The 26,215-nt window shown below is 38.3% G+C and overlaps 1 protein-coding gene across 1 annotated transcript in view; it reads right to left on the bottom strand.

Annotated features, from left to right (window-relative positions):
- AKAP10 (A-kinase anchoring protein 10) overlaps positions 1–26,215 on the bottom strand; it is a 78,233-nt gene that overhangs the window by 15,621 nt on the left and 36,397 nt on the right. The window contains exons 5-11 of the mRNA XM_027047640.2: positions 20,267–20,365; positions 15,148–15,232; positions 14,203–14,326; positions 12,742–12,878; positions 10,117–10,261; positions 8,120–8,293; positions 3,266–3,375 (exon numbers count right to left, since the gene is read on the bottom strand). Coding sequence (XP_026903441.2) covers positions 3,266–3,375; positions 8,120–8,293; positions 10,117–10,261; positions 12,742–12,878; positions 14,203–14,326; positions 15,148–15,232; positions 20,267–20,365 — 874 coding nt within the window. The remainder of the gene's footprint in view (positions 1–3,265; positions 3,376–8,119; positions 8,294–10,116; positions 10,262–12,741; positions 12,879–14,202; positions 14,327–15,147; positions 15,233–20,266; positions 20,366–26,215) is intronic.

The following is a 26,215-nucleotide window of genomic DNA, read 5'->3' as shown; positions in this document are numbered from 1 at the left end:
AATACCAAATTAAGGAAAGAAAAATTCCACTCTTAAGCATCTCAGTTAAATGTAGGAAGCTAAAAATACTGTGTCATGTTATTCAAAGCAAGGTTTATTATTTATTTTATTTTATTTTATTTTATTTTAAGCAAGGCTTATTTTAAATAGAACTGTCCCCTAAAGAAAGCAAAATAATCTTTAATTCAATGCAATTCCATTCAAAATCCCAGAAAGGTTTATGAAACATGATGGGTGAACAGGTAGCTCACAATTCTAAAATTCATATGGAAGACAAAAGGCATAAAAATAGCCAAGATAATTTTGTAAAGGAGATAAAAAGGTAGGAACCTGTCTTAGATCAAAATGTGTATTACAGAGCTAGAGTCTATAGAGCTAGAGTCATTATATATTACATATAGTCATTATATATGCTATAAAGCTACAATAATATCAAGCAAACTTGAAAGGCAAAGAACACAGTGAAAGACCTTATTTAACAGATTACTAATCAATAATGAATATTCAAAAACATAAAGAATTCCAACAAGTAACTAAGAAAGACAGAAAAATGTAAAAAGGAGACGAACAGTCACTTCACAGAAGAGAAGCCTGAACGACCAACAAACATGCCAAAAGCAACTTAATCTCAGGGGCAATAATCCAGATTGGTAAAAAATCAAACATCTGATGTTATTTAGTGTCAATAAAGATACGGGGGAAACGAGTATCTTCCTTAACGAGGGGTAAGAATGCAAAACATATAGCTACTCTTAAAGGGAAGCTGGTTAACGGGCGCCTGGGTGGCTCAGTCATCAAGCATCTGACTTCAGCTCAGGTCATGACCCCATGGTTTGTGAGCTCGAGCCCCATTTTGGGTGAGCAATGCTTCTCTCTCTCTCCTTCTCTCTGAGGGACTCTCTCTCTCTCTCTCTCTCTCTTTCTCTCTCTCTGTGTGCCCCTTGCTCACTCGCGCCCTCTCTCTCTCAAAAAAATAAAGAAAATAAAGGTAAACTGGTTAAGATCTATTAAAATTTAAAATCTGCCTCTTGGTACAAGGAAGTATATAAAAGTAATTCTTTGCCATTCTGTGCGTAACAGTGAAAAATTGCAAACAACTTGAATATTCATCAATACCCAAAGGGCCAAACAGTGGCCACAGTTATGAGCTATAATTAAGATTTTATATGGAACACTACAAATAGTTAAAATGAGGTAAATCTGTATATACTACTATAGAAAAGTCTCCAAAACTCACTGGACTGAAAGCACAAGGTACCAAATAGAGTGTAATATCGATTACATAAAAATAAGCAAGCAAAAATACATACTATAATGTCACAGTGATTATCCTGAGTAGGAAGGGGAGAGAATAAGCTCTGGTGTGTGATCAAAGGGGACATCAGCCTTATCTACACATTTAATTTTTAGAGGAGATTAATGTATTTGTAATTAAAAGAAGGAAAAGAAACTGTGACGCCCATGTATTATTTCACTCGGGCCATGGTGGGTCTTATTTTAGGGTTATCCTTCCCAGTAAGTTGTCATTTCACATGTGCTTGCAATACACCAACAGACAGAAATATGTCTGCCTTGAGAAACATTTCAGGAAGATGCCAAAACCATAAGACTAAAAACCAACACTGAAAACTATCTTTAAAGATGAAGAAAAGTTGGGGGGCGCCTGGGTGGCTCAGTCAGTTAAGCGTCCAACTTCGCCTCAGGTCATGATCTCATGGTTCATGAGTTCGAGCCCTGTGTTGGGCTCTGTGCAGAGCCTGGGGCCTACTTTGGATTCTGTGTCTCCCTCTCTCTCTCTGACCCTCCCCCATTCATCCTCTGTGTGTGTGTGTGTGTGTCTCTCTCTCTCAAAAATAAATGTTTTTAAAAACTAAAAAAAATTTTTTTAAAGATGAAGAAAAGTCATTATTTCTCTATTTCTGACCCATTTTATATATTATCTGTTAAAATACATTTATTTTACACACACAGCAAAAAACTACAGAAGTAAAACATCTTGCAATTGACAGACTGCTTTAAGTCAGGTTTTAAGTAAATGAACTAACAACGATTCCTTAAGAATAAATATAATCTTTGGGAATTAAATCATTTAGGCTTATTGTCCACCATTTCCTAAAAGAAGAGATAAAGATCACCATATTGATGCAGCTAAAGCATGCTTTCTGAAGACAATGTGGTCCCACAGCTTTAATTTACTTCAAAGTACATCCCACGACTCCCTGGTCTCCCAAATATCACTGTTACTCTCTGATAAACTCAATTAAACATGTTGAAATCCCTTTTTATGGCATTGCCGGGACTGGGGTTGGGTCTGAGTAGGGTAATCAAGACTTTACACAGGTTTATATGTTAATCAAGCCATCTTTAGAGAGGAGGAAGTGACTTTGTGATCTGATCTGTGGTAAAGGTCAGCAAGCGGTACATGCTAGGAATTGATGTCTTTTTGTTACAGGATAAATTAAACATCCAATTCTTAATTAAATACAAAGAAATAATTTTATTCCATTTTCAAGTATTAGTTACACAGTATTAGTCACTGTACTTTACTTTTGCTTTTAAGACAGACTTTGAAATAGCTAACATATGAACCAAATGAAACATGGAAGAGATACAGCCTAAAACCTGTCAGATAAATATGATACTCATCAACCTTGTACAGCATGGTGGAATGATGACGGTAATGACATTTATGGAGTGTTTACTAGATATTAGGCAAGGTTTTAAATGCTTTTTGTGTATTACCTCATTTAATCCCCTGAACAACCCAATGAAGCAGTAATATTATTCTCAATTTAGAAATGAAAAAACTGAGACACCAAGAGGTTAAGTAGTTTTCCAATAAGTGGCTGAGCCAAGATAAAAACCCAGGAAGTCACTCCTGAGCCTTCACTCTTAACCATAGTCTACTGCATACTCTATATAAGTAAGTGCTGGCTATATAATAGATGAGAAACAATTTTTAAATCTTAGTTGTTTTTAATGTTTATTTATTTTTGAGACAAAGAGAGATAGAACATGAGTAGGGGAGGGACAGAGAGAGAGGGAGACACAGAATCCGAAGCAGGCTCCAGGCTCTGAGCTGTCAGCACAAAACCTGAGGCGGGGCTTGAACTCATGAACTGCGAGATCATGACCTGAGCCCGTGTCAGACGTTTAACCGACTGAGCCACCCGGTACCCCCCAAATTTTTAAATTTTAAATTGAAAAATAAAAGAGACAAAACTCCATAAACTTGTAGACATTTTAGACACTCAGTCAAGCTTACCCTGCATATGTCCGCTGATACAAAGATTCTGGATCCAAACTGGCAGCATCCACAATGATCGCTTCATCAAAATTTTTCAGAATTTTAACACTGGCTTTTTTCATACTGGACTACAACAGAAATTGTAAAATCAGCAGTACATTATTTGGGAATCAAACAATCCTGGGTTTGAGATAGGAAAGATTTGTACAAAATCTTCAGTAATTGAAATACACATAATTTTCACTCAACCCCATCATGACTGAGATGCGAAACAGTAATGATTCTGAAATGTAACCTCGAAATATAACTGCAGGAGGAAGCACAATATTGAAGTGTACGACCCAAGCTTTTAATGCCAAATCTGTTTGTTTTCCTGGTGATCTAACAAATGTGCTGTCTTTACAGGCATTGTGTTCCCAAGGGTGCAAGACACCCATCCATCCAGGTATATATAGCTTAGCTAACTTTTACAAAATAAACACGCATACTTTTGATCTTCAGTGAGGCCAAGAGAAGCTGAAGAAAACTTTCTAAAATGACCAGCCAGAAGAGTGTAGTAAGTTCTCCTCCAGCATGTTATCTCCCACTCCTCATCCCACGAAAAAGCAAGTCAGAATTGTTATTTCTATAAAATACCAGAGCCATGTGTTTTCTCAGTTATTCCACTTCTAAAAATTCAATTACAGACAGACTCAGCTCAACAAAATGACTAATATGCAAGATTATTATTCACTGTAGCATTGTTTAAACTAACGAAAGGCAGGAACGTGTTTAAAATCTGTGACTAAGGTACAGGTTCATACCCATGACTCACGTATAGGTTAATATCCATGGTTAAGGTATAGGAACAGATGCTTACAGAACACACTCCACAGTACATGGGGTTCTCTTTATGTGCTAAGAAGGGGTAAATAATTAAAAAGAAAGAGGCACCCAAATAAAGAAGACAGAATACTTCCCTGAGGCTACTGTTAACTCAGTTACCAAAACTGGACATCACAAGAAAAGAAAACTACAGATCAGTGTAAGAATTGATGCAAAACTCTAACAAAATACTAGCAAACTTATAAAAATAATTACATACCACCACCAAGTGAGTTATCCCAGGTATGCAAGGTTGGTTTAACATCTGATAATCAATTAATGTAGTACACCATATCAACAGAGTAAAAACCAAAACCCACATGACCACTTCCATTGATACAGAGAGAACATTTGACAGAATCCAATACCTTTCATGATAAAAAAAAAAAAAAAAAAAAAAAAAAAAAAAAAAAATCAACAATTAGGAATACTGGGAAATTTCCTCAACTTAATAAAAAGCATTTATGAAAAATCCATACCTAACATCATATTAAAAGATTAAAAAACTGAAAGCTTTCCTCGTGAGGTCAGGAATAAGACAAGGATGCCAACTTTCACCACTTCTGTTCAGCACTGTACTGGAAGTTTTAGCTAGAGCAATCAGGCAAGATAAGCAAATAAAAGGCATTCAAAGAGGATAAGAAGAGAGAAAACTATTTCTACTAGCAGGTGACATGCTTTTTTTTATATATATATATAAAAAAAAAATCCTAAAGAATCCACAAGAAAACTATTAGAGTTAACAAATGAATTTAGTAAAGTTGAGGTACAAGATCAACACACAAAAAAGTTGTATTTCTATGCATTACCAGTGAAGAAAAAGAAATGGAGAAAGTAACTATTTATAATAGCATCAAAAAGAACAAGATATTCAGGAATAAAATAACTCAAGGAGGTATTAAGACTTGTACACTGAAAACTACAAAACATCAATGAAAGAAATGAAAGGCTTAAATAAATGGGATGACGTCCCATGTGCACGGACTGGAAGACTTAAATGGCAATACATCCCAAAGCAATCTACAGATTCAATGTAAACCTGATCCTAAAATTCATATGGAATTGCAAGGGACCCAGAATAGCCAAAATAATCTTATGAATGGAATGTGAGTTGGAGGACTCACAGCTTCTGATTTCAAAACTTATTAAGCTGTAATAATTAAAACAATATTAGTATTGGCATAAGAAAAGACATGTAGATCAATGAAGTAGAACTGAGAGTCCAGAAATAAACCCATGTATCTAAGGTCAAATGATTTAAAAAATAAATAAATTTAAGTTTATTTATTTTGAGAGAGAGAGAGAGAGCGCGTGCGAGCGACTGAGTGGGGGAGTAGCAAAGAGAGAGAGGGAGACAGAGAATCCCAAGCAGGCTCTGCACTGACAGAGCGATGCTGGGCTCGAACCCATGAACTGTGAGATCATAACCTGAGCCGAAACCAAGAGTCAGACACTCAACCAACTGAGCCACCCAGGCGCCCCTAAGGTCAAATGATTTTTGACAAAGATGCCAAGATCCTTCAATGGTAAAAGAATAGTTTTCTCAATAAATGGTCCTGGGACCAGATACCCACATACAAAAAAATAAAGTTGGACCTTACCTCACACAACATGCAAACCTAACTCAAAATGGATCCAAGGCCTAAACTCTTAGAAGAAAACACAGATGGGCATGGGAAGTGACAGCTTTATGTTTCATTAGCTAGGTTTCCATTTGGGGTGATGAAAAGTCTGGAACCAGACAGTAGTAATGGTTGTACAACACGGTGAATATACTAAATGTCACTGAATTACACACTTTATGATAGTTAACTTTATCTCAAGTGAATTTTATCTCAATTAAAAAAATTACACTTCTATACACTTACAATGAAAATGTGAATATGAGAAAAAAATTCCATTTATAATAGTATCAAAAAGAATAAAATATTTAGAATAAACTTAAGAAATACCAAATGGATACTTGAAAACTACAAAATGTTATTGGAAGAAATGATAAAAGATGTGAATAAATGAAAGGCATCCTGTGTACATGGATTACAATATTAAGTATTGTTAAGACGGCAATATGTCCCAAATTGATCTGTGGAGTCAATATGATCTCTATCAGAGTCCTGGCTGGCTTCTTCATAGACGTTGACAAACTGATCCTTAAATGCATTTGAAAACTCAAGGGACCTCGAGAAGTCAAAACAATCTTGAAAAAGAAGAACTAAGTTGGAAGACTCTCAGTTCCTGATTTTAAAACTTGTTACCCAAGCAATGGTAATTAAGACAGTTAAATAGAACGATTATTTGATCTAACAATTCTACTTCTAGGTATATACACAAGAGAAATGAAAACCTATATCCACACAAAAACTTGTACAACAGCATTATTCCTAACAGCCAAAAGAGAGAAACAACCCCAATGTCCATCAACTGATGGATAAACAAAATGTGGTATGTGTGTAAAAGGGGATGTTATTTGTTCATAAAAGAGGACTAGTTCTGATACACCCTAAACATGGATGAACCTTGAAAACATCATGCTAAGTGAAGGAAGCCAGTCACAAAAGACCACACACATATCATATGGCTCCAATGACCAGAACAGGCCAATCTACAGAGATAGAAAGTAGATTAGATTAGGAGTAGCCTAGGGCTGGAGGAGTGGAGGATCTGGAGGGTAGTAAAGGACACACTGTTTTTTTCTTAGGTGAAAAACTTTTAAATTGGCTGTGGTGACAGTTAAGCAACTCTATGAATATACTAAACACCACTGTATTATGTAACATAAATGAATGAACTGTATGATTTGTGCATTCCATTGCAATAAAGCTGTATGCAAGAAATAAAGGAAAAGAAAGAAAGAATATATAAGGAATGATTTCAATTACATAACTGAACAAGTAACACTAACCCACACCATCAAAATCAGGATAGGAGCTACCTGGCAGGGAGGATAGTGACTAGAGGGGGGCACAAGAGAGTTTATGACATACTGGTAATGTTACGTTTCTTGATTTGGATACTGGGATACATGCGTTAGGTCTGTTTATGAAAATTCTTTAAGCTATATAGTTATAGGAGTTTTCTGTACATATATTATACTTCAACCAATAATGTAAAACTATATTTTATGGTCAGCACTTAGACCCTGTAAGTGCCTAAATAAAAACAAAACACTCTAGCCTGTATCAAAAAACAAAATGGCGACCACATTCAGCAGGTAACCTAAACAGGAGGAAAAGGTACTGGGGAGCGCTTTGTTAATGGTAATAAATAGTACTGTCTTATAAATTAAGAAAATTATCCAGGGCCCTGTGTCAAAAAATCTGAAGTGTTATTTATTTATGTGTCAACAGTGTAATGAGCAAACAATTATGCTACATTTCGGCAAAGAACACTAGACAGGGAATATGTTTTGGCTCTACACTTACTGTGTGACTTGAAAAAAATCAGTTAACTTTTTAGCACTTCCCTAGATCTCTTCTCTTGGGGACAACCCATTTAATGTGATTTTGGAGAGAATCCGAGAAGTCTGATACATGAAAGTACTCCAAAAAAAAAAAAAAAAAAAAAAAAAAAGGCTGAGGAAATGTGCAATGGCACTAGAATTTAAAATAAAATCAAAAGCTCTTCAGTGAAATACAGTATTAACAAATCTAGGCGTTCACTCAATTATTCTATAAAAAAAGCATCCCCAGTGTAGTTACTAAAATTTCCCAAGTAATTACACTAAATAGCTCTTCAGAGGCTCTAAATGCATATTATTTGATTACGGAGAGCACCAGCTGGAGTGTCAAGCAGAATAATGGCCTGAATGAAAGAGGACAATACCTTACAATATAATATACTGTTAATCACCACAGATACTCTGATTAGAACATATAGTAAGCAGGCTAATTTTATTTTCTCTTTCGTTTCTTCTGCAACTAAAACTTACACACAGAATCTGTTACTGGTATTTGAAGGAAAGGATTTGTACACTTTTCTTCCTAACGGCAGAGGCAAACTGGTCAATACCTGAGAAGCTGAGCCATCGGAACCGCCTGGGTGAGAGTCATCAGGAGGGCCGACAGAGCCATGAGCAGCCAGTGAAACGTTCCCTCCCAGAAATTCATCTCCTCGAACCGAATGGATGAGATCATTCAAATATTTATAATAAAGATTGCTGGATAAAAAACCAGGCAAAAAGACCTGAAAAAGAGGACAAGCATTATTTTAAAGTTGAAGTCAAATAGGACTAAAATTTTATTTGCAAACAAAATTTTACCCACAGTTCTACCAGGTGGTACAAATGATTTTGTCACACTACCAAGTATTATCCCTTCATACACAGTTTACATTGTGACTACAATTAAGAGTACAATTTGTAGGTTTTTTCCCCTAAAAAACACTTGCCATAAAACTATTACATAGACTTGATATTTAGACTTCTTAGTGACCAGAAAACATGCAGGGAGTGACTATAACCTGACACTACATTTTTCTGGTTTGCTATAAATATTAAAGTCCAGGTGTATGTATTGATAATTTACTTTTGAACTGATTTCCTTAAGATAAATTACCAGCTGTGTGATTATGGAGTTAAACAGCATGAACATTCTAGCTTTGATATATATGGCCAATTTACTCTTCAGAAGGATGTTGCTAATTTGTATCATTGGCAATATATCAAGGTGTCTGTTTTGAGACCGGCTTTCCAACACTGGATTGTGTCTTTCCAAATCATTGTTAAATAAGTGCCTAATGATGGATGTTTTTCTTTGCATTTAAAAATGATTAATGATGCTGAATAAGCTCCCATGCTTATTACTGGCATTTCCTATCACCAGCTTTTCCTTCATAGCACTTAGCCCATGACGGTGGCACTTAACATGTTTTTAACTTGTGCCTTCTTTATAGACAGAGCTCCAAGAGGGCAGAAACCACATTTCTTCGTTTACCCCTGAAACACCAATACCTAGCACAGAAATTCTCAAAGTACTGATGAACAAACCATCTAGGTCTTTTTCTGATTTATCTACTTGATAGTATTCTTAAAATTAGTGTAAGTTCTTTCACATATATACATTTTATAAGAAATATTTTTATGTTCTGTTTTTCTGTGTATTTTAATTTTCTTTTTTAGCCAGAAAGCTTGCACTCTTCACATGATACAGATTTGGAACTTTTCCTTTAAGATCAGAAAGATTTTAACTTTAATTTCATTTAGTTTAATTAAAAAAAATTATCCCTGGGCCATAGCTGATACTCTACTCAGTTTAGCACTAGATTTTAACGATTTGAATTTTATATGTAACTCTTCCATGTTCCTGAAATTCAGTTTTTATGTGTAGTATTATTTAACAGTGCTTACTTAACCCCTTCCCACCTAGATACACATGACATACATAAGCAACATAACCTCATGGGCTTATCCTGGGCTCTGTGCAATTCCTGGCAAAATCTGCTCTAGTTCATTAGAAGAATGAATCACTCACAAATTCCAACACCTTGTTATTAATAAGCTGTCAGTGATACCCCAGAAGTTATGATACACAAAACTAGCACTCTAGCCCTGTTGACAGATATTGATGAAATATCTGGAACACCCCTAGGCTAACTTCACCCAATATTGCTATCGAATCATTTTTGAAAATGTGATAACAACAGGCTATGTTAATAGCCATTGACATTTTTTAATGCTTACTATGTGTCAGGCGTAACATTAATAGTAACTGCATCCATCTTACCTCATTCTGATCCTTAAAATAACTTTAAGTATCCATACTATCTCCATTTTACCGGTGAGGAAAGCGGCATTAAAGAATTTCAGTAACTGCCTGAGGTCACTCAGCCTATAAAGGTTAAGACGAATACATACCAAGTCAGAGTCAAAGCCTCTGCTCTTAATCACTATGCTCCCCTGTTTCCATTTTCCACTGTTCTGTTACATTGGGTTTCTCCCGTGTTATGTTTTCTGGGTTTCACCAGTAAAACCTTCTTGCGGTTTTAATATTTTTGAAGTTCTTGGTTACCTTCTCCATGGTCGTCCAGGCCTGACGTAATGGAGTTGTGAAACAGTTAGGGAGTGGCCCACCTTCCCTGCAGATATTGGATTCGATTTCTAATCGCACAACATCATCAAATCCAAGAGGATGTGTGGCTTGGAGGGAGAAGTACCTATGGTACAAAGACAGCCAAAGAAAGTAAAACCAAATTCCACAGCCAGTAGAAGCAACTTTTGGTACCTACACTAGAGAATCTTCTATGAGGCTACTTGATTCAGCCTGCAGACCTAGGACTCTAGAACTGGCTGACAGCTGGGCTGCAACCTTGATTCCCACGGCCCTAAAGTCAACTTGCTACCTTTGTATTATCTCCTTCCGTCATCCTTAGCCCTTGTTTAAGTTTTCTGAGGGTCAACTGAGACAAAGAAATCAATCAATCACACACATTGAATGGGTACCCATTCTCTGTTCAGCACTTGGGAGAGAGAAATCGACTTAAAGGAGGGTAAGACACAGTTATTTGCCCTGGAAAGGGAGCAGAAAAGATCTCTGCGTAGGCCACAATAAGAACATGCCATCATAACTAAGAGACCCAAGTAATGTACAAGTAGGAATTCAAAATAAAAGAACAGTGAGGGGCAAGTAAGTGCATTTGATGTATTTGGATAGGATAACAGGACTTGATGATTGGGTGCAGAAAGGAGAAGGAGTAATTGATCAGTGATACCTCAGAGATTTCTAACTTCTTAAGATATAATGCAAAACTAGTGTCTTGGTAAGCTGATTATAAAAGTGGATACCAAAAAAAGGAGGATTAAAAGAAAAATACCATCTTAGGGACTTCTAAATCCTGTCTACGATACAAATAAAGACTGATTAGATAGGACTGTGATGTTACATACATAATATACAGAAGACATAAAAACAAACAGGGATTGGTAAAGTCAAATATGGCCCAATGAACTGGACAAAATGACAGTGCGAGTGGGATACCATACGGTAACCTTCATTTACAAAAGGCTCCCAATGTGACGATGGGATCCAGTAGGAAAACAGACTCTCTGCTCTGTGGGGTCACTGACCTCCAGCCAGGATCTCACTACTAGTACCATTTTTCTGTTCCAGCATAAAAAAATATACATATATATTTTTTGTTATCAGCCTTTTCTTAACAGAAAGTTAGTCTCCCATCTTGTAATGAGTAAGTTGGTATATACTCTTCCGTGATTGGAATTTTGGAGCATCTCAGACCAAATTTCTAAATGTAAACATCTGCGGTTTCAACGTCCATGTAACAATATTTCTTATATAATATTTCCCACAAATACATTATACTAACATAAACAGTGAGAAAACATCAAGAACTGTATTCCAGCTTAAGTTATGCCACTAACTCGCCCTGTGACTTTGAGAAAGTCACTACCTCTCTGGGCCTTCATTTTCTCATCTGCAAAATGGGAAAAATCGGACTAGATCCCTAATCTGGCTATTCATCAGCATCATCTGGGGAATCTTCTAAAAATAAAGATTCCTGGGTCATACCTCAAACATGCTGAATCAGAATCTCTCAGAGAGGACTGGAAACCTATTTTTAACAAGCCCCCAGGTGATTTTCACACAGACAGCCCAGCATGAACTTGCAGAGCAATGTTTAAGAATCACTGACCTAGATGCACTCGGCTCTCTCCCAACCCTGACAGTCCATGGATTCTCCTCTACCATCAAGTTATCCTCTTAGCAGTTGCTTGTGGATACAAATAGCATATTACTTTTCTTTACAGAATATGGAAAATTAAATGAACAGCGTACGGGCGCTGGCCACAGCCTTATCATTTAACTGACCAAATGTTTTCAGTCTGTTCACTGTAAGATTTTTCCATCCTCTCGTTTGCAGTGAAGACAAGTGAAAAACTATTATTCACGGAGTATGAACCAGGCTGAGCAGATCTGCACCACAAAATATGATCCGCCTATAGAGAGTCAGGACCCTTTTTAATATATCCCAGTTAGTTTCATCTTCCTTTTTATTTTTTAGAGAGGGGAGAGAGAGCGTGTGCATATGCGCGTGCGTGCGGACCGGGCAGAAGGAAGGGGAGAGAGGGACTCTCAAGCAGGCTCCACGCCTAGTGCAGAGCCCGATGCGGGCCTCAATCATCTGACTGTGAGATCGTGCCCCAGGCCGAAATCAAGAGCCGGACACTTAACCAACTGAGCCACCCAGGTGCCCCCATCTTCTGCTTATATTCCCTACCCAAGTTTTACTTACCCAAACTCAAGTTTCCTGAAAGTGCCACATTCCCCTAAGTTTCTCTGACTTTGCTTGTGCCAATCCCTCTGCCTAGAATGTTCTTTCCTGCCTTCTCTGGCTAGCAAATTTCAATTTGATCTTCAGGAGCCAATTCTCATCTTTCTCTTGTGAAACCCTCCCTGAACTCCACCACCATCAACCTTCTTGCCACACACAGACCTCCTATTCCCCCAAGACCTTTGTTCTAACAGTCCTAAAACTATACACACCATATGAAACGTAGCTTTTCTGCTACTCCCTGTGAGCTCCTTGACAGCAAGGACTGAATCTATTCAATTTTATTTCCAAAGTACCTATCAAATAACAAACACTTGCCAAACGCTGAATACATCAACAAAACTCACTTGTCATATAAAATCATGGCATCATTCTGTGCCTCCTGTCCATCATACTGGCCCTTCTTGGCAGCCAGCTGAGACTGGAAGTTATCTGCTGCCAACCAGAACTGTAAGATATTCACTGCATCCTCTTTCTCCATGTACTAGGAAGGAAAAATACAAAAGAAGAAAAAAAGACCATAAACAGATTTCTCTCCCCATCTCTAATCTCTAAGTCCAACCATTAAAATACAGGACACACACGCACGCGCGCACACACACACACCCACACGCACACACACACCCCAAAACACAACACAAAAACAGATCCACTTGTTCAGTTAATGCCAGTCAACAACTTACAGTTATTTGAGATTGAAAAGCATAAAGCCATTCTTGTAGGGAGAAAATACAAAAACTAACAACAAAACAACCACGCTGCCGGATACAAACTTAAGTGAACTGGAATAAAAACCACGGTAAAGATGATTAGTGGTCCCTCGCTGGCAAACATACACAGAGTAAACTAACCAGACCAAATCTTTGATACCTGATCATTTCCATCACCCCACGCAGCCAGAGTAACGGGAACAAACGCTGGACTTAGGCTGATGGCAAACGAGGGAGTGAGAAAGCAGATCAACTGAACGGGCTCTATTCTTGGGAGAGGCAGAGTCAAGCGTATCCAAGTTATGCTCTGTGAGCCTGGAAATCCTCTCATCTCTACTGAATACTCATTTGCTTTGCAGCAAAAGCATTTCATTTGCCGAAGCTGAACAAATACCATTACACTAAACTGTATGCCTCAAAGAGATTAATATATTCATTGCTCGAGAAATCCTATCCAGTGGCTGAAGTAAAAGGGACGATAGTAGGAAAAAGTTTGCTACTTTTCTTTCTCTCTTCTGAAGTCTGGTCTGCAAATATGTGTGCATTGGAATCATGTACCAAAACTGTGGTTTTTTAAAACAGCTCCAAATAATCAAAAATATGCATTCTCGGGGCGCCTGGGTGGCGCAGTCGGTTAAGCGTCCGACTTCAGCCAGGTCACGATCTCGCGGTCCGTGAGTTCGAGCCCCGCGTCAGGCTCTGGGCTGATGGCTCGAAGCCTGGAGCCTGTTTCCGATTCTGTGTCTCCCTCTCTCTCTGCCCCTCCCCCGTTCATGCTGTCTCTCTCTGTCCCCCCAAAAATAAATAAACGTTGAAAAAAAAATTAAAAAAAAATATGCATTCTCTTATAAGCAGATGTTTAATAAGTTTTTCAAAATTAGAGCTATCTTACACTGAATTTTCACATTCTCTACTCTAACACGCCATCAAAGTACCCTTGCCATTAGATACAACTTAAAATAGTACTGTGTCATTCCAATTGATCTTTTTGGAAATGACTTGGCTCTTCCGTGTTATTTTCTATAGAGGGGGCCCCAGCATTTCTAGTTCAGAGGCTGGAATGCTCTAACAGAGTGTGAAAGGAAATGCAGACTTTACCTCAGAGAAATAAAAGAGGGCTGACTCACAGAAGAGAATGTCAGCCAGGTAAACAGTTCCACTGGTCAGCACTTCAATCTGGTATTTACAGAAATGGTGACTTCGCAGAAACTCACTAAAGTGCCTGCACATGGACAAAAAGGGAAAATTTGAGGGAACGACCAAGGAAAGAGCTTAACTGGGAAAAATACACTCTTTCCATTCTGTGCCTGTTGTATCTTAAAAGCCTAGGTCAACACTACCTCCCTTCCCCTGGTGTCGTTCCTGGTTCTTACACCTGGAAATAATCTCTCCCCGCTCTTGGTGGCTTTGTAGTTTTCCTCTGTGACACATGCTACCTCCTATTACGGTAACCAAAGATCATGCCCTATTTCTCTCATTAGGCTCTAATTTTCTTCAAAGCAGGCATTGTATCTAACTGTGCCTTGCACAGAGCACCCTTTTCAGAAATGCTAAATGAATCAATATGTAGATTTTTTTTTTAAGGGCATGCAGCAGTAATTAATCTAAAACAAAACAAAACAAAACAACTTTGGAGGCCGTTTCAACAAATCTATGTGGATTTAGTAGTAATAGCATCCATTAAGCCTAAAGCATGCACTAACAAATTAGGATATCCACCTGCACACGTGCATTGTTTGAACAGAAACCAATTGTACCAGTCACACTACACCCACATCACCCCCAAATGACTTCAGAATTAAAAACAAATTCTTTTAACCTGGGAAATATTAACATTAAAAATGAACACGGGTTTTATTATTTTTAAGAGTTCACATAATTTATATTTAAAAGACACCATTAACCAAAGTAGTCTTAGAGCATGAGTATGCTTATACGATCCTGTAAACATTCAAAATACTTAAGTCCTCAGAGACCATTTGTTTTTAGTTGAGTGAACCCAGATCCCGAAAACGCAAATGGGAAAGTATGTAATTAACTTACTCTTGCTCCATTGCACTAAAGACTATGGACTGTGCCACAACAAAACAGTTGGGGTCCACCTGTCCATCTTCTCCACAAATCTTTGCTGTAAAAGAAATGGTAAATAAATTTCTACTAAATCTGAACTATACACCTTTGGGAATCAGAGGAATAAAGGTAGAGGCATATGAATCAGAAAGTTTTAAATAGAGCTAAGAAAAATACAGGTGCACGGCTAATCTTGAGGTAGGGAAGGTCTTTCTAAGCATATACACAAAAGTAGAAATCAAAAGATTTAACAACATAAAATTAATTTTTATACACGAGAACACCTCCGAAACAAAATAAAACAACTGGTGCAAAAAATTCACAGCGTGAATGACAATTTACTTTGTATGTGACAGATTATTATCATTCATATATCAAGAGCTCCTACAAACTAGTAAGAGATGTCCTGGAAGAAAAATGAGCCAAGGACATGAAAAGACAGTTTACAAAAGAACAAATATAGGGGCGCCTGGTTGGCTCAGTCAGAAGAGCATGCTACTCTTGATCTCGGGGTTATGAGTTCAAACCCCATGCTGGGTACAGAGATCAATGGAAAAAAAAACAAAACTTTTTTTTTTAAAAGAACAAATTATAAAATGGCCAATATGCAAAGATATGCATGCTCGCTGGTAATCAAATAAATATAACTACAAATTAGAATAATGAGGCACCCCACCTTTCGTCTAGCAAATTGGCACAAAACTGTTACAACAATGCATATGTTTAATTGTGTAACACTACACTGCCTTGTTTGAGCAAGGGCATGGGAAAACAGACACTAGCATTTGTGGGAAAATAGTGGTATATAATTTTCCGGAGGGCATTCTGGTAGTTTCTAGCATAAGCTTTAAAAATAAACATGCCCTTTCAAGCAGCAATTCTATTTCTAAGACTGCAACCTAAAGAGTTATGGATTTGTAAAAAGGTTTATCTGTAAAAAGTTTAGCAAAATGTTATTTGGAAGAAACACAAAGTGTGCTAAAATTAGGAATTACCTAAATCAACTGCAGCAAGTGGGTAAGCCCGTTGGTTAGCCAGCTATCTATCAAACATGGCTGAAACCCTCCCGCCCACGATGGCTGGTTTCACTTTAAGTTCATGACCTTAGCACGACCTTAATGAAACCCAAGGATCATACTACAGTCTCCTGGGCCATTTTCTCTCATACTCTACCGGACAACACACAACACATCTTCTTCTCTCTCTTTAAAAATGATATACATCTTCGAATTCTCTTTGCTGATTACTCTGCTTCCTACTTCATTAAGAAAATAGAAGCAGTCAGAAAATTATTTCCATCTCCTGCCACCACATCTACCAACTCACCTGCACCTCTACCCACACACTCTGCATTTGAGCACCGGACCCCTTCCTCTTGCCTCAAGACTTCTTTCTTACAGCAACTGTCCCCTCGGTCTCCTGCATCGCTTCTTTGCTGCTGCCTCATATTCACCAGCTATATACAGTCTGTCTGTATGTTACACATACGAACTTGCTTGTATGCTATACCTTATATGCGTATAACACATCACCACAAAAACAAAACCCACTGGCCCTTGACTTAACATCCCCTTTCAGTTTATCCCTGGAGCAAGATGCCTCAAAAAGTTGCTCATACTTGCTCTCTCCACTCCGCCTCCTATTCTAAGACTCCTCTGATGAAGTTTTCGTCTCCACTGGTACCCTGAAATTAAGATAACCAGTGGGCCAGTGGTCCACAGGGTTGGTAAGTCCATTCCATTCCTAGTACTCATCTTACTTAACCTCTCAGCAGGATTTAACACACCTTCGATCACTCCCTTACCCTCAGAAACGTTTTTTCACTTGGCTTCCAGAAAAGAACTACTGTCCTGAGACAGAGTTGATAAAGCGGGGCCTACTTTACTAGCTGTTACTCCAGAGTTTCTGCTAGTTCTTCCTCACCTGCCAGACTTGTAAATATCAGGCCTGCCTCAGAACTGGGTGCTTAAGACTTGTCTTCACTCATCATATTTATGCTGAGGGTAATGTTATCCGTGGCTCTAAACCACCTATATGCTGATGACTTCTAAACATGTATCTTCAACCTACACCTCTTTCACGAACTCCTAGTGCAGATATCCAGCTGCATACTTGACATTCACCATTTAGTGAACACCCAAACTCCTGATTTTCCCCGTAAGCCATTACCCTCACAGTCTTCCTCATCTTATAAATGGCAACTCCAGGGGCACCTGGGTGGCTCAGTCGGTTAAGCGACCGACTTCGGCTCAGGTCGTGATCTCACAGTTCATGAGTTCAAGCCCCATGTCGGGCTCTTTGCTGACAGCTCGGAGCCTGGAGCCTGCTTCGGATTCTGTGTCTCCCTCTCTCTATGCTCCTCCTCTGCTCGTGCTCTGTCTCTCAATACTAAATAAACGTTAAAAAAAATTTTTTTTTTCAAGTTTATAAATGATAACTCCACTCTCTTATTCAGGTTTGTTTGTTTATTTGAGAGAGTGACAGCATATGAGCCAGCGAGCAGGGAGGGGGAGAGAGGCGGAGGGAAAGGGACAGAGAATCTCAAGCAGGTTCCAAGCCCAGTACGGAGCCCGAAGCAAAGCTTGATCCCATGACCCTGGGATCATGGCATGAACTGAAATCAAGAGTCTTACATTCAACTGATGGCCACCCAGGTGCCCCATTATTCAGGTTTGAAAAACAAACAAACACACATGAAGTCATGCTTAATGCCTTTTTCCCCTCTCACACTACTCAACTTCAAACCATCAGTAAATTCTATCAGCTATATCTTCAAAATATCTTTAAAATTCTACCACTTCAAGGATTTGCAGAAGATGAAGGAAGCAGTGGAAGCACAGTTTTTGGGTTATTCTGAGTCCCCGTATAAACAGGGAGTAATGAGCCAGCAATACCAGAAACCCATGGATAACATTTACAACCAAACTAGGCAGGTGGGATACACAATAACAGCTTAAGTGCAGACTTCTTCCAACTGTGATGTACTTGAAGTAGAGCTGTGCAGAGTATTCCAGGGGCGGCTGGGTGCCTCAGTTGGTCGAGCATCTGACTTCAGCTCAGGTCATGATCTCATGGCTCAGAGTTCGACTCCGCACCGGGCTCTGTGCTGACAGCTCGGAGCCTGGAGCCTGGAGCCTGCTTTGGATTTAGTGTCTCCCTCTCTCTCTGCCCCTCTGTCGCTTGTGCTCTCTCTCTCTCTCAAAAATAAATAAACATTAAAAAAGAAAAAAAGGCATATTCTAACTGAAAGAGAAGAAAACGGGGTAGGATTCAGAAGAATGAGGTTCAAAGAAGAAAAACGGTCTAAAAACATAGGTAATTAACATTTTAACTTTCTCAGATCTCTTGATCACTAAATGTTACCAACTTATACTTCAAAAGATTTTTTTCCCCTCACGGGATTATATCATTACTTTGATAAAGAAAAGGAAAGAAAATAATTGAAGTGATACTTCATTTTTAAATATATTACTTGAACCCCCCCCCCCCCTTTCTCCCCTACCCCTGCATAGTTTGGTTATTCACTGGCACAAACAAATCCCCAAAGGAATCACTAGCCAATCAATATCTCAAATAGCCAAATTCTAATCAGTTAGCACACCCCAGTTGTCCTGTTGCAGAGGAAATGCTGGTCTAGAGAAGTGTGGAAGATGGTTGTAACAAATTCCCACATAAAAATAGAGGAACTGCATAGAAAGGCCAAATTCCAAAGACAACATTTGCAACAAAACTGAGTGAAAACCCAAAATACAAGCAAATGGGGACAATCAACAGCCTCAAGACCTGTATAAGAGTCTATTTGTGTGGGAGAAACAAAAGGAAAACAATGGGGCCAACGTCGGACAAGCCCTAAAATAGTCAACAGTTGTTCACTGGAAAGTATGGTGGGCCAAATTAAGAACTACAGTTTAGACAGGAAAAAGTTTTGCTGTCTCCAATAATGAATGAATGCAAAGTATCTGTGATAAAGACTGAAAGAGCCCCATGCTGGGAAGAATCTGCTAGAAGAATAACATGCTATATTTCATAAATCAAAAATATCAAGTTTCTGTAATAAAAATATAAAACTCAGTACCAGGACTTGATGGGAACATAATAAATGTTTGTTTAATGAATAAACAAATCACTTTCATCTGTGATTACAGGTGCCTCTAAGGTCCTTCTTATACAACAGAGTAAAAACTTTCTTTTTTTTTTTTTTTTTTTACTATGACCTACAGAGAAATAGGTTTACATGACATAGTATATACATACATACATAAACATATGATGAAAACAATTTCCTGAAATGAGGCTTGCCCTTACTACTGTGAAGCACTTTCATTTTTCTATTCTAGTCTTTTTTTGGCAGGAAGGTGTGGTCATAAGAGAATAGTCTGAATTTGCAGTATGAAAAACACTGCCAAATAGCACATCAGTCAACGTGTAGTGGTCTATTTTCTCGCCTTTTCTTTTTTTTAATGTTTTTATTTTTGAGAGAGAGACAGCATGAGCAGGAGAGGGGCAGAGAGAGAGGGAGACACAGAATCTGAAGCAGGCTCCAGGCTCTGAGCTGTCAGCACAAGGGCCTGACACAGGGCTCAAACCCACCGACCACGAGATCATGACCTGAGCTGAAGTCAGACAGTTAACTGACTGAGCCACCCAGGTGCCCCTGTAGCGGTCTGTTTTCAAATCCTGAGTCTGCTATGTCTGAGGTATGTTATCTTGGGCAAATAATTAAATCCCCTCTTTGTGCTTCAGATTTCTCATTTATAAAATAATAACTGTATTTATATTACAGGTTTTTAGAAGGTTAGAGTTTATCCACAGAAAGTGCTTATAATGCTGTCTGGGACACAGTAAGAATTCAACATTTTTGAGTGTCACTATTGTTTTTGCTGCTGCTGTTATTTGAGACAAAGTCCAAGAATTTACATCTGACGTATGAAGAGAAAATTTTTAAGTGAGCTACAGTTGATATACTAAAGTACTCTGAACACAGACTAAGAAGGGATATGTTGACTTCCATTTTCATAAAAGATTCTCTTAAGTAATAACCAAAAACAGGCATTATTTTTTTTTTTTTGCCATAGCTTCAAGCACTGCTTACCTATGATGTCATTTCTCATTGCTTCTGTAATCGGTATTGGTTTAGCAGCATCTGGAGATATGTATTTGGTAAAAGTATTCACTGCATCTTGTTCTATGCCTGCAAGGGAAGAAGGGGACAACTTCAAAATTCAAAGCACACTTGGACCAGTAACGGGCTACAATCATGAACAGTGGGGCTGTTTGCTGTATGCCCAAGCGTGTGCGTGCACACACACAAACACATCCACATTTATTACAAATATAAATATATAAAAAAATATGTACGGGAGAAAACAATGTTGCTTCTTCACCGTTTGGTTTGTGGAACAGAGAAGTTACGCCTGAATTCCGCCCCCTATTCCTCCTCTAAACTAACCAACTGCTCCTTAACAGCAATTATTTATGCATGTCCTCTTTCCATGTCTCTTCTCCAAAATCTCAACGTAAGGGACTTGCTCAGCAATGTTAACAGCAGGAACTGCAAAATTATTTATAAACCTGCACTTTAAATATTTTACAAAATGATTTCAGGTTTATGAATACCTTCGTTCGACTTTCAACAACCCTAGAAGGTTAAAACAACAGATCTCAAACTTTTTAGTCTCAGGACTTCTTTGCAACCTTAAGTTAAATTGAAGAACCTAAAGAGCTTTTGTTAATGTGAGTTTTATCTACAGGTATTAACATATGAGAAATAAAAAATAAGAAAATTATTGATTCGGTTAAAATTAACAATATTAAATCTGTTGTAAGTTAACATAAACAGTATTTTTTATGTGAAAAAAAAAAAAGATTTTCCAAACTGAAAAAATTAGTGAGAAATGGGCTTTGTTTTACATTTTGCAACGCTCTTTGTCTTGATAGCAAACTGCTGGACTTTCATGATCTGCCTTGGCATTCAATCTGCCGTACTATTCTGTGTTGGCTGAAGTATATTCTAATGTGCTGGTGCGTGTACACACACACTGTTCATTCTGGTTCTGGCACAGAGCTTCTAAAAGCAACCCCTAGAATTTCCTAAGCAGCAGGGGTGAGAGGAGCATATTTTGTTATTCATAATGAGCCCCTTTCAACCACAGGAGTGTTTATGGTAATGAGGTGACTTGCAGAATGGGGCAGGTTGCCAGAGGAACAAACTGTGTGATTACAGAACCAGAATTTTCAGCCCCACTCCCCAACCTCCAGGGAGGGTAGAGGGGCTGGGGATCATCAAGTTAATCACCAATGGCCAATAATTTAATCAATTATGCCCATGTTGTAGAACCATGAAAACCCTAAATGAAGTGGTTCAGAGCTTCCAGGTTGGTGAATGCATCTATGTGCTGGGAGGGTGGCACACCCCCAACCCCTCAGAGACAAAGGCTTTGTACTTGGGATCTTCTTGACCTTGCCCTATACACCTCTTCATTTGGTGGTTCGTTTGCATGCTTTATGATGTACTTTATTATTATTTGTTAAGTTTATTTATTTTGAGAGACAGAGAGAGCAAGCAGGGGAGGGGTAGAGAGAGAGGGAGAGAAAGAATCCCAGGCAGGCTCCATGCTGTCAGCCTGGAGCCCAACGTGGGGCTCAAACTCACAAACCATGAGATCATGACCTGAGCTGAAACCAAAGGTCAGATGCCTAACCAACTGAGCCACCCAGGCACCCCTTGATGTACTTTAAAATAAACCAATAAATGTAAATAAAATGTTTCCCAAAGTTCTGTGAGCTATCATAGGAGATTACAGAACCTGAGGAGAGGCTGTGGAAATCCCACATTTATAGCTGGTTGGCCAGAAGTACAGGTGACAAATGTAGTTGGGACTTGCGACTGGCATCTGAAGTGGGAGGCAATCTTGTGGAACAGCGCCCTTGACCTGTGAGGTCTGCGCTAACTCTGGGTAGTTATGGCCAGAATGAATTGAACAGTAGGACCCCCAGTTACTGACCACAGAGAGAACTGGAGAAGTGCTTGGTGTGGAAAGCCCACATGTTTGGTGTCACAAGTATTGTGAGTAGAGGAATGGGTTTCCTTTTACCTATATTAAGAAACTCTTGCCTCAGATAGGCAGAGATGGGAAAAGGAGTATTTTAATGGCTGTTTGAGATCACTGTGGATAAGTTCTTCTTTGATACTACACCCAAATGTGACAGTGGTAGTTTCTTAACGGTAAGTTAGAATGGTAGCAGTGCAAACCCTATCAGTGAACTTGTCTGTTATATTAAAATCCAATGGTGTATCTCCCATGTTAGGAGACCTTTTGCTCATGATTTTATTACATCATATATACATATTTTTAAAATTTTTAAATGCTTATTTATTAATTTTTGAGAGAGAGCGAGAGAGCAGGGCAGGGGCAGAGAGAGAGGGAGACAGAGAATCCCAAGCAGGCTCCACACTGCCAGCACAGAGCCCAATGTGGGCGGGGCTCAATCTCACAAACCGTGAGATCATGATACGAGCCTAAGTCAAGATTAAGTTGGATGCTTAGCCAACCGAGCCACCCAGGTGCCCCAACGTAAATTTTTTGGAATATTTTGGAAAATATTGGTTCACTGACTTATGTAGACCTTTCAAATGTTGATGCCCTGCATCATATAGTATAAAAAAAGAAATCACATCATTAATATCACAAACATCTTATCAGAACACTCTTTAAAGCTGTCAAAGCATAGGGTGGTGAATACGAGTTTTCCAAAATTCTAATTTTCATTGAAAAGCTCAAACTTTACCCACGGGCAAATACTGTCAGCTGTTTTCCGTGAAATGTCAAGCTTAATTCATTCATTTCCAAGAAAATATCTGGCAAATACTCAAGTCTGTAACCGTAGTCATTCTTTGGAGTAAAAATGGTATTCCATTAAATAAGCAGCTAATTAAGCTCACAAAAACAAAGCCATACACCCATGTTGTGATGGGCTCTAGGTTTTGTACAGAAGTGCACACCTGAAACTAATACTACACTGTAAGTTAACGAACTGGACTTTAAAAACTTAAAAATAAAATAAAAACATTTACATCTTAAAAAATACATGCACCCAAGAGTTTAGATTTAATAAAGTTAATTATCTACTTCCCCAAAGACATCTTTCAGTAAAAGCGGCACTTAGTTTTATTGGGAGTATGTAGCAGCACAAAATGACGATTTGTACAATCTGGCCCAAGGCCAGCAGGTTTTCCCACAATTGCCTTTGCACCATCACTACAAAGGTCAACACAGTGAAAAAGACAAATAACATCTCAGAATTACTGTGGAAACAGTTTGGACTACATGCAACCTGTTGAAAAATTCTCAGGGACTCTATGGGTGTGCAAACCATACTTTGAGAACCCCTGGGTTAACAGAATAAATTTTTTTTTAACAATAGATTATCATTCCTATTTTTACAGGAAAAAAAAAAAAACCCTTGTGTACAAAAATTTTAAATGACTTATTTGAGTAAAGAAAGTGCTCGGGTGGGGGGGGGGGGCCAGGGAGAAGCAAAAACAGTTTTTGTATGTGATTGAAGTTGTTATCAGCTTAAAATAGATTGCTATAAGATCTTTTATGTAAGTCCTATGGTGACCACAATAAAAATATCTACAGAAGATATGCAAAAGAATGAGAAAGAAATCTTAAGTGTGTCACTACATAAAAACAAGGAAACACAAAGGAAGACAGCAAGAAATGAAAAAAGGGAAAAAACCTAAAAGCCACTCACAAAAACAAGACAAAATGGCAACAGTAAATCCTACCCTATCAATAATTACTTTAAATGTACATGGATTAAATTCCCCAAAGACAAAGGCTGAATTTTTTTTAAATAATAAAGATCCCACTACATGCTGCATACAAGAGACTCACTTTAAATTTTAGTTTTGAGAGAGAGACAGACAGAGAGACAGAGAGACAGAGAGACAGAGCATGAGCAGGGGAGGGGCAAAAAGAGGGAGACAGAACCAAAGCAGACTCTTGGCTCTGAGCTGTGAGTACAGAACCCAAAGGGGTGCTCGAGCTCACGGTTCATGAGATCATGACCTGGGCTGAAGTCAGACGCTTTACCGACTAAGTCACCCAGGCACCCCAAGAGACTCACTTTAGATTTAAGGGCACACATAGGCTCAAAGTGAAGGGACGGAAAAGATACTCCATGCAAATAGTAACCAGAAGACAGCAGGAGGAAGGGGACTAACCTTATAGCAGACAAAAATAGACTTTATGTCAAAAACTGTCATAAGAGACAATGATAAAAGGGTCAATCCACCTAGAAGATATAACAATTATAAACACATCTCTGTATTTATTCTGATGTACCTAACATCAGAGCATCTAAATATTAAATCAACCACTGACAGAAGTGAAGGAAGAAATAAACACTAATACAATAATAGAAGATGGCAATACCACATTTTCAAAAATAGATACAGAATATCCAGACAGAAAACTGGAAGGAAACAGAGGACTCAAACACCACCACCGACCAAAAGGACCTAACAGACATACACAGAACATTCCACCTTACAGCAGCAGAAGGGAATACACCCTCTTAACACATTCAGATCATTCTCTAGGACAGATTACATGTTAAGTCAAAAACAGGTTTTAGATTTAAGACAGAAATCATAACAAGTATCTTTTCCAACAGCAATGGAATAAACCCAGAAATCAAAAGCAAAAAGAAAACTGGAAAATTCAGAAATATGTGGAAATTAAACAATATATACTCTTGAACAATGAATGAGTTGAAAAATACATCAGGAAATTTAAAAAATATCTGGAGACAGGGGTACCTGGCTGACTCAGTCAGTAGAGCATGCAACTTTTGAAGTTGAGATGGTGAGTTCAAGCCTCACACTGGGCATGTAGCCTACTTAAAAAAAAAAAAAAAAAAAAATCCTGAGACAAATGAAAACACAACATACTAAAATGGGATGCAGTAAAACCAGTATCCAGAGGGACATTTATAGCTATAAATGCTTACATTAAGAAAGTAGAAAGATGTCAAAGAACATCTTTACAGAACTTCACAGAAGAAACTAGAAACAACAAATTAAGCCCAAAGTTAGAAGGAAGGAAGGAATAACAATTAGAGCAAAAATAAGCAAAATACAGAATAAACAATAGAAAAATCAAGAAAAGAGTTGTTTTTAAATTTTTTTATTAAAACATTTTTTTAAACATCTATTTATTATTGAGAGACAGAGACAGAGCATGAGCACAAGAGTGGCAGAGAGAGAGGGAGACACAGAATCTAAAGCAGGCTCCAGGCTCCAGCTGCCGGCACAGAGCCCGACGTGGGGCTCGAACTCGCAAACTGTGAGATCACGACCCGAGCCGAAGCTAGGATGCTTAACCGACTGAGCCACCCAGGTGCCCCAAAGAGTTGGTTTTTTAAAAAGATCAACCAAATTGACCAACTTTTAGCAGACCAAAATAAAAAGACAACTCAAATAAATAAAATAAAAAAGGAGACATAACAACTGATGCCACAGAGATGAAAGTTTTAAGACACTATTATGAACAATTATATACCAACAAACTAGATATATGCCAACAATCTAGAAGACACAGGTAAACTTCTAGAAATATACAACCTACTAACACTGAATCATCAAGAAACAGAAATTGAACACATCTATAATTTGTGAGGAGACTAAATCAGTAACCAAAACTCTTCCAACAAAGAAAATCCCAGGAAAAGATGGCTTCACTGGTGAATTCTACCAAACATTTAAAGAAGTAACACTAATCCGGGGCGCCTGGGTGGCTCAGTCGGTTAAGTGGCCGACTTGGGCTCAGGTCATGATCTCGCGGTCTGTGAGTTCGAGCCCCGCGTCAGGCTCTCTGCTGACAGCTCAGAGCCTGGAGCCTGTTTCAGATTCTGTGTCTCCCTCTCTCTGACCCTCCCCCGTTCATGCTCTGTCTCTCTCTGTCTCAAAAATAAATAAACGTTAAAAAATAAAAAAAAAAAAAAAAAAATGAAAGAACTAACACTAATCCTTTTC

This window comes from Acinonyx jubatus, chromosome E1, assembly GCF_027475565.1.
Source record: "Acinonyx jubatus isolate Ajub_Pintada_27869175 chromosome E1, VMU_Ajub_asm_v1.0, whole genome shotgun sequence".
Taxonomy (NCBI): domain Eukaryota; kingdom Metazoa; phylum Chordata; class Mammalia; order Carnivora; family Felidae; genus Acinonyx; species Acinonyx jubatus.
This window is presented reverse-complemented; position numbering and strand designations above follow the sequence as displayed.